The sequence below is a fragment of the Necator americanus genome, chromosome I (assembly GCF_031761385.1).
Source record: "Necator americanus strain Aroian chromosome I, whole genome shotgun sequence".
NCBI lineage: Eukaryota > Metazoa > Nematoda > Chromadorea > Rhabditida > Ancylostomatidae > Necator > Necator americanus.
The window spans coordinates 35564584-35578869 of NC_087371.1; the positions used below are offsets into that span (position 1 = coordinate 35564584).

Here is a 14286-nt window from a genome sequence, read left to right on the forward strand (position 1 = left end):
GCATCGTTCGGATCGACACCACCACCTCATCGCCGATCCCATTCGCCTTTATATTTGCTCTCGCCATACGCGTCGTCGTCGTCGTCGACCGTTTGTTTGATGTTTTTGGTGAGGTACTTCGCAGGGTCCGTGCATTTCTATCCCGGGATGATGATGAGGAGGAGGAGGAGAAGGAAGAGGTTCCGTGTTCGACGTCACTTCCTCGCCACACATACGCACACGTTGTTGGCGCTGCTTATCCTCGTTTTTTTTCTCTCCATTCATCCACCTCACTCTACTTATTCATACAGTGCTGATGCTTGATTCAGGGACTTAAGGATAAGAACTAAACGTAAATGATAGCGGATGTAGTAGGATACACAGACAAAGACATAGACATAGACACACACACACATATACGACATTTGGTTCAGATCCAAAGATCAGGTTTCATTGTGTGTTCCACAATGTGGAAGCCATTATCGTACGGGTCCCTAAACGACTTCTTCATCGCGTAAACAAGAAGCACAGGGGACTAGTTGCATTTACATTGTACAGGTCTTTCATCAACGAAAAAAAAACTCTCTACTCATAGATAGGGAAATAGTATGCATACAGTAACCCTGGTCATGCGAAATCAGTTTTTTTTTTATTACAAAAATAACTCCGGGAAGTCTCATAGAATAGAGAGTATCCTTTCGAAAAAATCCGAATCGATCCATCAATCGATGATCACCGGATCGAAATTAAGAAAATTAAGATTTTCTTTCGCTTCGCTTATCGTTTCATTCGTGGCTCTTCTTTGCTCCACGAGTCGAGAGAACAACAAAAAAAAAACTCCCTGCAATTACAGTAATTTCAAGGAAAATGGAAAATGAAATTTCAACTAACAACCAGTTACATCTAGAAATGGGGATGCTATAAGAATACGAATACATCAAAGAGCAGAAAGTACAAATTTTTAAGGGTAAGGTTGGAAATTTGGGAATTTTTCTTTATTTTTCTAATCGTTAATAAACGTTATTCAAAAGTAATAATAATTTTAGTAATAGTAATTGAAAGTAAAAGAATAGTAAAGTTATTCGGAGTAAAAAGAAGTAGTAATTTTAATTCATTTCTGCACTTACTTAGAGAAAAACTATTGAATGTGTAAAGGTTGAAATATTAATTAATTATGTTGTGTTGTCTAATTAAATACTGTCTAATTAATGCTAATTAAATAAAATGTTAAATTATTAATTAATAGTTAACTAAATAATAAAATGATAAATTTGTAATTAATTAATATTAATTAATGTTTATTAAATTGTATAGGCTAACACGCGTTCCAAAACCTCATCGATTACGAATTCCAGTAATTAATCCATTAATTAATGTTAACTAAGTAACTAATTAAGTAAATATAATAATGAATTTACGGGTTATTATTATCGTAGGTACTAGAGCATAAGTAATACACTCATTCAGACGAGTTCCATATGGTTTCTGGATAATAAAAATGAAATAAACACCAAATGTCGTTAATTAGTGGATTGATAATTTGTAGTTGGCGTCGACGTTGACGACGCGCACATATGGTCGAGCAGACGGACGATGCGGTGCGGTCGGTGCGTTACGGGAAGCAATGACCGAGTAAATTGGAGTGGATGGGGCGAAGCTTCTGGATGAGCCACCAGTCTGTTCGTCGTGGATCGTGGATAGGAACGATAGATAGGCTCGGGTTTCTGTGCACACCGAAACATATCTGGTTGAAGTAAAGGAAAATGTTGGGATCATCCATGAAAAAGGAGCAATTTTATCGATTTGATCATAACTGATCACAGAGAGTTCACCTCATTTAATTGCATGTTCTTTTTTTCTAGTATTTTAAAGGCGTCATCAAAATATTTTTCAAATGTCCTTAACCTTAACCTTGACATTTTTTAAATGTCCTTAACTAGCTCCACTTATTCATTATGAATTACAACCACAACGCACCCCTACGCATTCCTACTAATTTTATATTCATCCATAAAGTCCACGTTACGTCCTCCACCACATAATACTACCATATCCTCCCGTTTCGTTCATTTATAGGTTCACCGACCATTAAAATTCTGTAATTTCCCTGAAACCACCGCCGTATATGTAGAGGCAGAACTTCAATACGTGAACATATCAGAGTACACGAAATCCTGCTAAAATAAAATATATTAAAAAATAAAATTTATAAAAAAAAATGCTTTTCTGTTATGAGGTACGAGAAAAAAATTAATTTCCCTTAATTTTGTACCCATGAAAGAAAAAAGGAGTGAATTTTCACCGAAAACTGGACTTTAAATGTCTTACTAACGCAAAATTCGACGTTTTTTGCCGTAAAAAGTTCAAAAAAAAGTTAAAAAGAAAAAAAATAATTTTAAAAAATAAAGAAATAAAAGGAGTTAAAAAGCTAACCCATGTATTAAAATAAAGTATCTACGCATTCAATATGTAATAATATAGTACATGTAACATTGAATTAACATAAAATTATGTTAGAAAATTTGAATTTTCTTTAGAGATTTTGATGTGAATATGCACTTTTTTCAAAATCCATTCCTAAAATCCCAAAATTTTGATTCCTAGTCCTCTCAAATTGTACTAGGACATTGAGATAGTATTAAGAATAGGACTAGAGCACTATTACAGGATAAAATGATGATCAAGACTGGGATTCCATGGGAAAAAAAAAACGGCGGAGAAGACTGTCCCCTAATCCATGTGCGTTCTCCGCTTTCAATATCGGCTTTAGCCGATTTACTTACGATTATTTGACCATATACGTCCAATATACGGATTCCTAGCTATAATACCTTCTACTAAGCTAATCTCTTCCAGAGGCTCAAAGGTTGCATTTGCAGATTGCAGAGAGGAGATTAATATGATCGACGGATTTTTCTTTTCTCTCCTTTCGGATATTTTTGAAGATCGTTTTGAGTCAGGAACAAGCCAGAAACTTTCCTATATTTCCGGAAATCAACCACATGATAGGAACAAATACGTAGCTGCAACAACTTCGCCACTAACTTCTATCCAAAAAAAACGTCTCCAACGGATTTTATCGTCGCAAACCTTGGATTCGGGGTCCTTAGAAGTGAGAAAAAATAAATTCTGAAAATATTCTTCGAAAACAAATGAGCTGCTGATTTCAAATATATTTTCAAATATATTGTCTAATATTCTTAATTAAAATAGTAATAAAAAAAGTCCATTAGATTATTTCTAATTTATTCGATTCTTTTGCTTATTCCGCCTAAGAGCAGAGGCAAGACGGAATCCTAAAGTATTCTCTCTATTATATTCTTTTTCTTTCTTTATTCTTTTTTTTATTCTTCTTCTATTTCCGGGAACTATTTCAACTCTAACTAACTATTCTAAATATTCTATTCTATTCTATTCTATTCTTGTGTTATTTTTTGTTTCTGAAAATTTTCACTTCACCTATAAACAGCTACCTAACTACTACCACTTCAATTACTAACTGCGTGCACCAGCTGCTTCCTTGAAAAAAATTAAATTCAAATATATCAAATATAATTCAAATATAACAAATAATTCAAATATGAAGAGTAGGTGAATGTGTAATTATAGTTCTCCCATCGTTTCTGCACACACATCCGCGCATATATAAGAAGCGGAGGATTAGCGCAAGCTGTAAACGACGACCACGACTAATTACGTATTCGAAAATTGAAGCATAAGAGGAGTGCGTGCACCAGCTGCTCATGTCATAAATGTGTCGATCGGTGGCGGTGGCGGTGCCGCCGAGACGGATCCACGATCGACACGACGACGTCGTTGGCGGCTGCGGCGGCGGCGGCAGCGGCCATGGCAGAAGTAGCCGGAGTAGCCATCTGTTGCTGGCTGGTGGTTGCCGGTGCTGCTATGTATATGCACGATGACATTCTGTGTCTGTGTGTGTGTGTGCATCATTGCACTCGTACGGCGCAGACTGCTGCGCACGAGCCACAAATGGAACCGACACACACACACACACAGAAAGGAGAAAGATACGGAAAGAGAGAGAGAGAGAGAAATTGTGGTAGAGTTATGAGCACACGCACACACAAAGGACAGTAATGGATTATGGACGCGAGAATGTGCCTTCAACGACGACGACAACGACAACAACGAGCCCTTTCCACGATATCCACGATCGTCGTCTCTCTTTCTCGCTCGCTTTAAGAGCCCTTTGTCTATGTCTGCGTGTCTATCTGTGTCGGATCCGTCCGTTTCAGTGTGCATGAAACGACGGTAATGAGGAATGAGGAACGATTGCGCGATCGTGATGATAGGTAAATTGAGGAAAATCCCAAGAAAATCTAATGTAATCTTCATTTCATACGTCACACAAGGAGAAAGATACAAATTTAATTTTTCTATAAGAAATGTCACCATTATTTCTAATTCCTATTGTACAGCAATGGGAATTGACCGTGACATTTTCCTGGAAAATTAATTTTGTTGTTTTTTTTTTTGTTGTTGTTTTCTAGTGTCAATGTTTGAACCACCGTTGTGACGTACGAATAAAGAAGAATATACATTGAGAACAAAGAAGGTCAACGAGCGATTATTTCGGACGCTAAGATGGACGGAGAGGAAGGGGTGAGCTGTTGGTTCGTGGATACGGTAACGCGGATAACGGAAACCTAAAATATCTTGTGGATTTTCCACATTTTTCTTGCACAGAAAATGAGTTGACGCGACGCTGAACACACGTCACATCTCGTCCAGCTCCTATGAATTATTATTTCGTTATAGTGCGTTGCAGTGGAACATTAAACGTCGCGAATGAGTTCGTGCGTCACTGCTGAAGCGAAAAAAAAACGAGGGAAGAGGAAGATAAAGAAGAAGAAAAAGAAGAAAAGAAAAGAACATCGGAGGAGTCGGTCGAATGGAAAAAAAAACATTCGGCTTCGGATTCTTACTGTAAAGATTTTCTCTGAGTTGAGTATGAAGATTTTAGCACTTCACCATGAAAATGGCTTTACTGTTTATTTATTTATTTATTTATTTATCTGAAAGATACACCAATGGTACCCGAAAAAAGGAAAAAGCTGAGTCTGGACATTTTTTAAAGAATCCAAACCTAATTATTTTTTCTCTGGAACCTGTACCCGAAAAAAGGAAAAGCCAAGTCTGGACATTTTTTGAAGAATCCAAACCTAATTATTTTTTCTCTGGAACCTGATGTAATCCTTTCGATGGCGGAAAACATGTCAAAAATTTACGATTAATAAATAATAAATAAGAATTTACGATAAATAAGGAATTTCATCCTCATATTTTCCTCGATTTTCTCCCCCCCCCACACACACATTTTCTCACCAAGAATAGAAGTTTCAGCGGAATTCGTGTGAAATCTATATGTACTAATGACATCAAGTACGTTTTTTTTTTGCATCAAAAAATTTCTTCCGGCTCTATGAACATTTCAGCGCTTCACGACACTCGTATCAATACATTTACGTAATTTATCTAAAAATAAATTTGTAGTCACACTCAAAATCCGTACGCCTATTCCCGTTGATAACGTTCTACTACAGGTATACGGTAGTTGGAACTAAGTAAAGAACTCGGACGATTAGAAATCATAATCCAAAACGGTCTCGAAAGAAGAGGGAAGAATGTTTGTGCATCAAAGATTACCAAGGAGAATCCTACAATTATTTTCAGGAAGATTCTATACATATATATTATATCCTATACATATTCTATACAAAAAAAAAGAATTATACGTTAGTACACAACCCAACGAGGATTCTGAGTCTATAACAAAAACCTGGAAATATTTTATGTAAGGAAATGGATCCTCGGATCATTAATTGATCAAACGTAACATCGACGGAGCGGATTTGTGAGCGCATATCATATTTCCAACCTTCTATAACTTTGTACAACCGTGAAAGAGAAAAAAAAGACCTACACGACAGTGCAAAAATTCTCACTGGTAAATCCCGAAAGAAAATCCCAAATATATCTTTTTTTTTAAAGGAGAAACTCATTGTACTACAAAAATAATTCCTAGTCTATGATCTGGAGCGATCATTTAGCTGTAAAGAAAATTTGACAAAAGCTAGAATGGGTCGGTTCTGAGTCTTGAAAAATAAAATGAAACGCTGTGAAGGGACTAAGTACAAATCAGAAAAATGACTCTAAGCGCTTTAAAAATACATCAAACATGACGTGCGGCGTTTTTCGTCTCTGGTGCCCCCGGATGAGAAACTTTCTGGAGCCGAATTGTGGAAGCACAGTGAATTTCCCCCAAATTTTTTTTTCGAGAGAATTGAAATCGAAAACGAAGCTGCTACGTTTAAACTTTAGTTCAACTTTGAATCGCAGCAATTTTTGAGTGCTCTCGTACTTTATGGAAAATAACAAAGAAGTCAGAAGAAAAGAAATTCTAACGTAATCTAAAAAATATAACAAGATATGCTTTTTGAAACATTGAAAATTCTAGTGTAATTTTGAAAAAATGATAAGATGTGGTGTTTTCTGGATGTTTGAAGGAAATAAAAAAAATGTCGTTAGATGTCGTAACGATTTGATTTAACGAGAAGAAATACAAAAGAACGCTAGAATTAGTGAACTAAAAGAGCGAAAACAAAAAGTTTTGGCGCCAATTTCAAGATGCTTATCACCTTGTGAACGACCTTGTCCGACGATGGTTGTATGGTATGGTGTGCTGCCCCCCCTCTGCGCCCCCCATCAAGTATTGTTCGTCGCGTGCCGTCCGTGATGCTGATGAAATAGTATAACTAGACGAGATATTACAGACATAGAATGTATAGAAGAAGATACGGTAATGAGGTGGTGGTGGTGGTGGAGGTGGTAGTGGAGGTGGTGGTGGTGGTGATGTTGGTAAGGAGGATGGGCATGACCTCGTTTTTTCGCGGTTGCCACCGAAACCAGTTACAGGGTATGCAGCAGAAAGTGCGAAAATTTGCAGTTTTTGAGGAGTTACCCCTCCAACATCGATGTCGCTGCTGCTGCTGCAGCGGCGGAATCCCAGCGAAATCGTGGATGGAAGGTGTGGATTTTGCATCGCCGAGAATTGGAGGAAGAAGTTTGGATGGAGAAAGAAGATTGGAAGGTAGGAAAGAAGAAAAAGAAGAACGAAGCACAGGTGTTCACACCAGCACACGCATCCTGGAAACGAGTGGTTGGGATGTGTTGACTTCGCTTTTGTTGACTCTATGTTTATTTGACCTATGGATGAGAAATACGGGGGCCAATCGTTAATGCATAGAGAGTCAGTCAGCAAAAGGATATTAGTTGAGATGCTGCTGCGATGAATCGCGTGAGCTCAGTCAGCTCCCGGGGCGGCTGCAGATGAAATGAGCCTGAAAGTCCGGAATTCCGTCGTCAGTCTTCAATGGATTAAGACTTCTTCATGCGGTTATATGGACACATTTCAACGGCAGTGGCTCGATGGGGAGCAAATTTTTTTCTTCGAAAGTCAGGAAGAGAAGAACTTCAAGAAAATCTTGCTTGATTGCTGGAGGAATGCAGACATTTATAAAATTAAAATTATTACTAACAAAATTAAATACTAACAATAGGTAAAGATGGCAAACTCCTGAATTTCAAAAAATCTTCAGGTTTTGAAGAAACGTAGAGGAAGAAAGGTGAACAGAAAAAGTGTGAAGATTCCATAGATCCAAATCCAAAGACCCCAGATGCGCCTTGGAATTTGAATTCTTTTTCCATAAATGAGACAAAACTCTATTCTCCTACCATTATATTGCTACTTTCGCGGAAAATTCCCCTTTGCGACTTTTATTTCTGCGGAAAATTCGATTTTTAAATTAGTTTCCGAGAATTCGCAAACTAATTCACTAGTTTCATAAAAATTTCTAAACTATTTGCCTTACATATATCCTCATGACGTAAATGAATTTTAATGTACAGTGACAAAAAATGTTAATATTTTTAGTTCTTATGAAAATATGATAAGTAATGAATGTAATTTTTAAAATTTTTAAAGGTTATTTTTAAATGAAAATGATAGGCAGTTTGAACATCTTCCAGGAAACTCAAAAAATTGCCTTTCAAAGAAATATCTCATTTCCTTTCATTTTCTTCGATTTTTTAAAAATATATCCATAAAAATGTCTTTGTAGAAAATGAGGATCTATGAAAAAGAAAGAAGAAAATTCCCCACAGAATATTTTTCTTTGTAAACACGAACTTTCCCCCGCAAAATGACATCTACGGTTGACACATGACTGAAATAGCTATCGATTGCCCCCCCACCCGGACGGAGCTCAGTTCTTCTCGCTCTCAGTCTCAACCAAACGTGCAAAATGGACATCACGAACGAACGACCTTCACCCTCTTAGAAAAATGAACCAATCATCGGATTTTTTTTCGATCTGTCTTTGTTTTTCCCGTAAAAATCAACTAAATCCACACACAGATACACTCACACAAATCCAATAAATTCGTCGTCGTCTGACCAACAAAGAAGTTCTCACTTTTCAAGTTCTATTACGTATTTCCAGTATTTCCACCAACCCACGTAGCGATAATTCTCAAACGAGGTTTTTTTTTTTCGCCTCCTCTTTCATCGCGCGATGCGCCGCCGATAAGAACACACTTTCACTTAATCTCCATTTCGAATGTTTCGCGCTTCTACGTGCTGCTGGAAGCTTCGTTGCTTTCGTCATTTCACTTTTCCAGAAGAGGTTCGCCGCGCGAAAAAATCTCCCAGAAAGAAGCTGGTAATTAAAACTTGCGCAGCGCGCCCGCGCGCGTGCGTGCGTCGTGCTTACGTCAAGCTGCCGCGTTAGCTTCGTCGCGTTCCTTGTCAGGTTTGGTGGATCTTTTCGGCGGCGGTGGCGATGGCGGCGATGATTGATGGATTTTCGATTCTGGTTTTCTACGAATTTGTGGATTTTGACAGCGGAAGGCAAGCGATTGCTAATTACAAACGGTATTCATAAGCAAGCAAGAGCTGAATTTATGCAGTTAGCATCCTGGAAAAGTATTTAAGAACAGAAAATAAATGAAAACAGCGTCAATAGATTCATCCATCATAATTTACAGCCGTTTTTTTAACGTCATCCCAAAAACATAAGAAGCATTCAATGGAGACTTTTCCAGGAAAACTTCTACTAGAATAATCAGTGAATTATTTAGAAATGAAAATTTCTCCGCTAATCATTTCCTCTTTTTTTGAGAGAGAGAGAAATAAAGCTTGACATGGAAAGAAGTTGTCATGAAATAAGGCTAGGCTGAGAGGGGAAAAAATGACGTTTGAAGGATGTGTGACTTCCTCAAAGGCCAGCGCGTGTAGTCAAATATGTAGGATGGCTTAAAGGAGGAGGAAGGAGGAGCTTCGTGCAGTTTTGCTGGACACACACAGAAAAAAAAACCGCCATGTCTTCTAATTCCCTGCAGTAGCTATTTATAACCGCTTGTCGCAGGGAAAGAAGAATTGATTCTCATTTTTTTTTTGTTCAGAGAAAAAGAACGACCGATAACTAAAAGTTCTGGATGGGAAAAATGGATCAATGGATCTATTCAAGGAAGCAGGAGAAGTACTTTTTCAAAACAAATGATTCTTGCTCGACCACATTACTGTACATATGTTCTAAATAGTTAAATAAAACTAAATAATCTAATTTTATTAATTAAATAATAATAGCTTAGTTTCGGTCACTAAATAATACTAAAAAAATCTAATTCTATGTTTGAAATATTCTATGTGATTTGATTTGAAATAATGAAGTTGATAATTATTATAAATTGATAAATATTGATTATTATAAATTGACAAATATTGATTATTGAAAAATATGATTTGAAATATTCAAATTCTCCTTGCCTTTTGCTAATTTTTTCTTCAGAATTATTTAGAAGTTGTGCCCGACTACATATTTCTTATCTTTTCCTATTTCATTCTTTTTATCTTATTTTTCATATTTCATATCCTTATCATATTATCAGTATGATTACCTGAGCTTTTTCTTCTAATAATCCCTGTTTTTAAATTTTGAACTTAAAATTTTCCATTCTTTTTTCTGATGAGATGTCAGCAAATTCTTTTTCTTAATATGAACCTTTTCTGATTAATCTAAGAGTAATTATTTACCACCTAACGTTTCCGGGGGTGATGTAGTCGTGGAACGAAAACAATTCAATTTTTTAAATTTTTTTACCCTCTGTCTAGAATTTAATCACCCTCATCATTTATGATTTTTACTCAAAATTCCAATTTCAGATCTGCAGCATGAAGGAGCTTTTTTTTCTAGTGGAAAATATTTGAAGCTGGCTCATTCTTGGTAGCGACGCTACGTTCCGAAATCTTTACCATCTTGTAGTAGATATCTCAGGTTCCACTACCACCCATAAAACTACATACATCTATTTTTTTCACGGATTCTCACAAAGCATTCCGAAGAAATGTTATCGGGTTTTTTTTTCCGCCGCCGCGGTAACTCTTCTTTTTTTTTCTCAACTACAAGACGAAGAAAGTGGAAAAAAAACGCCTTTCCCAAGATTTCGTTTTTCTCTTTTCCTATTGCTAACGCCTGATTGCAATTTCAGCCTATTAAATCAAACAGATCGTTCAGCATTCGGGAAAACTTCGCCATTACCGCTGGCGTTAGCGGTCGGCCTTGCCTGGAAATTACAGTGTGTATGTAAAGGGGAAAAGTCGTCCAGAGAGAGAAAAAAAAAACGTTGAACGACGTTGAACGTGGGTTACGTTCGAATGTGTATGTATGTGTGTGTTTTTTTTCCTGTGCTACAAAACCAAATCACAATCCATCATTCATCAATCAGCTCCTTTTGGCTTTAATCACGAACGAATATATCCTATAGAACCATTGGCAGATCCAGATCGTAGCCTGGGACAGATTGACTGATCCCCGTATCCCCCTATGCGCTCATCTGATGATTACACCTCTGGATGGTGATTTTCTTTGCTCTTAATTATTATATAGTCGCTTTTGATTGACAATCGACATGACCACGTCGGGGCACACAGTAGGCCATGGAGAGGATCGGTCGGAGGTTCGTCGACGACGCTACGCTACGGACGAACGAAGGGATCGGGGAAGAGCGGCGCCAGTAGGAGGGGCCAGCGCGATCGGCTGGGCCCGGTGCCGGCGCTCCTCGCTCACAAATCTCTCACTACGACCAACCAGCGAGACAAAGGCAATTGACCCACGGCCTCAACCGAAAACACTACTGTCTCTCTACATCGGCTACAAGGAAGAAAGAGAATATCACAAAGAATTCTCGTAGGTGGTTGGCAAGGGGTCGTCAAGGTAAGGACGTATCCATATACCCATCCGAAATATCGTATATGCGTACCTCCTCTGTTAGTGGCAAAGTGCAAAAGGAGAAATGTACTTGCTGGTGGGGTGAGAAACGATTCCCTCGTTACTTTTTCCATAATCCACATATACGAGTGAAGAAAAACGAATGCGAGCACACCACCAGCAAAAGATGTCAGACGGGACGAAGGACAAATGTGCCGAGGAAAAAGTGACGACCCGAGTGAGTAGAAGAAAGCTTTGAGAAAAGGCTTCAGAGAAAGTTTTTTTTTTTTTGGAAAAAAAAGAATACCTCCGAGTTGAAGAAGAGCGCGGAGCGTGGAGAGTCGGCGATGATGTCCCCGCCAAGACAATGAGACCAGAAATTTCGAAATCTGAATCCGAGGACGAACAGCCAGCTACATATGTTGTGGTATTTCAGTATTTTCAGAATTGTGTGTTGCTAGGCAGCCGATAAACATACAATTACGATGGAATTCTAAAAATGATTTTATTCAGAATGTACGAGGTTTTTTTCCCGCTTCTCGTGCTAAGCTCGATCGGTTAAAAATTTGCAGAAAAATCGCAAAAAAACAAAAAAACGCGTGTGAACGTTATCCTTGACTAAGTACAGCCTATCCTTGGTTTTTGTTCTAATTTCAAAAAAAAAATTTGTTCTAATTTTAAAAAAGACATCTGATTATCAGTTTTTTTTAATTTTAGCAAACATTCTTTAAAGTTTTGAATAATTCACTTTGGAAGTTTTTCTTTTTAAATTTTTTTCCTATCATTTTCAGAGAATGTTATTAATGTTAGATAAATCCACAAATACCGAATACTTCGAACGAAAAGAACAAAAAGTGTTGGATGTAAACGAAGTGGGAATTTTTTCAGAAACTTTTTTCTTAAATTTTTAAAGAAACTGAATTTTTAACACATTAAAAAAAATAAACCGTTTGAAAATTAGCGAACTATCGATTTCGTTCGCAAATGTGAAAGAACTTCGAGAAAAAATTTTAAGGAGGACAATCTGGTTAGTTTTTAATTCACCTTTCCCTCTTCAGATGATATTATTAATGTTAAATTACTAGTAGTACAGTAATTGATGAGTACATCCCTTATGATCAGACTCATATGAGTAGAAAAGCGTCTAATTTCCTTAATACGAGTACGGAGATTCTGAAATGTAACAGGAAACTGTAGTCTACTTAATAATTATCTCGGTCGGTCGGTACTACCGACAGAAACCTAATCATGAAACTCTGGAGGATTTCAAACCGCTCGGATCCCTCTGGAGAGAGAGGCATCTATTTCTCTTTTTCTTCTTTCATTTCTTCAGATCAAATAAAAATTCATCTCGTTCTGGCTCCAAGCTGGTCAAACGACAAACAATTCCACAGCAACGTTGATGAGCAAAGTTGTGGAAAACGGTTGTAGAAAAAGTAGGCGTCGGACAAACTCAAGGCCGTATAGGCGGGGGACCGCCGACGATTTTTCATCGTGACGCAATGGATTCCCGAGGAAAACAGCTGCCGCTGCCATCACAGTCACAGCCGGGCATGCGCCGGCTGCGTACGGCTGCGTTGACAGTTACTGCGTATGGTCGTGTAGTTTAAAAGTGACCTCTGACGTAAATCCACGATTGAGAAGCGTAGCGGGAGTGCATGTTGAGTAATCGCGATCGTTATACGATGTGTTGTTCGTCATCGTCGTTGGATAACAACGACGGCGGTGGCGGCGTCGGCGACGGCGGCGGTGACGCTCAAAGGGAAACGCTTTTTAATGATGTTTTCAGTCGGCACCACCTTTGTGTCTTGTTCTTGTTTATTTCTCAAGTACGCAAGTGGACGGATCGTGTAAACGATACACCGGCACCCGGAATGAGCGCAGCACAAACTGCATGGAGCTGGTTTTCTAAGAAATCTACTGAAAAACTGTACACAATAAGGGAATGGTTGTATGATTCTCAGCCATAAGTTAGGATAAAGAACACAAACCGACGGACTGGGATCAGGTTCTGTTTGTTTGTTCATCTGGAACGACAACAATAAATAATGCAAACTCAACTGAAAACTAGTGAAGACCACAATAAATAACAACATCTGTTGAATGATTTATACGAGAGATTAGCAAGTCTTTTATTTCACCATCCATGTTATGGATGTTTTGACACCCTCACATTCCTTGAACCATCTGTTTGAATGTAGGGATGGTAGAAAACTCGGGTTTTTAGACTTCATGACCGTAGGAATAAGAATCCACAAAAAAACTATCCATTTTCATGATTGAATTTTTAAATTTTAATTTAGTTTTTTTCAATTTTTTAAAGAAAGTATGGGAGGTTTTAACGCCAATGTTTATTCATCAAATAGAACTTTTTTTTCAATTTTCTTTACTTTTTGACCTGAAATGCGATTCGAAATTAAATCCATTTCCCAAGTGATAGTTTCGGATTTAAAAGAAAAATAATAGCGTTAAATAACAGGAGTTTAGAGTTTACTACGGTACTTCTACTATAAGAAGAATTTTAATCAAAAAGTCTACAAATAAATAAAAAATGTGTGTTGATATGGAAATTTTGTCAATTGAAGTGTCAATTGAAAAAACAACTTTTGTTTAGAAAAAATTCCCCCCAAAGAAAAAGAAAAAGGAGATTTTAAAAAAATTCCACCAAGAAGAAGTAAAAGGAGATGAAAAAATTCCCCCGAGAAGAAGAAAAAGGAGAGTACATAGTTTTCCAAAGAGAGAACTTTTTTTTCGAAGATTTCAAAATTGGAGCGGCACCTCAAAAAAGCTACGGTATCACGAGAGGTTGTGTAAATGGGATTCGCTCCTGCGATGTACTATAGATTCAATTTGATGGATTGTAGTAGACGAAAAAAAATGTGCGCTTCGCCTTTGAATAAAATTGAAGAAGCATCGACGGGCATACGGGCAGAGAGGAAAAATCCTGGAAAGTAGAGCGAAAAGAACTATTAGTGGATGAATTTAAAAGAAAAAACGAGTACTTTTTTGGGAGAAAAGG

General features: G+C 37.5%; 2 protein-coding genes across 2 annotated transcripts; both read right to left on the minus strand.

Annotated features, from left to right (window-relative positions):
* Positions 1 to 1503: 1503 nt before the first annotated feature.
* Positions 1504 to 1987, minus strand: RB195_007888 (uncharacterized protein; the record flags this gene model as incomplete). Its single annotated transcript, XM_064181763.1, has 2 exons — positions 1504 to 1703; positions 1957 to 1987. 2 exons carry the CDS (start codon positions 1985 to 1987, stop codon positions 1504 to 1506), a joined length of 231 nt encoding a protein of 76 aa, XP_064038528.1.
* Positions 1988 to 6634: 4647 nt separating this feature from the next.
* On the minus strand, positions 6635 to 7042 carry RB195_007889 (uncharacterized protein; the record flags this gene model as incomplete). The annotated part of the gene is made up of 1 exon (XM_064181764.1): positions 6635 to 7042. One exon carries the CDS (start codon positions 7040 to 7042, stop codon positions 6635 to 6637), a length of 408 nt encoding a protein of 135 aa, XP_064038529.1.
* Positions 7043 to 14286: the final 7244 nt, after the last annotated feature.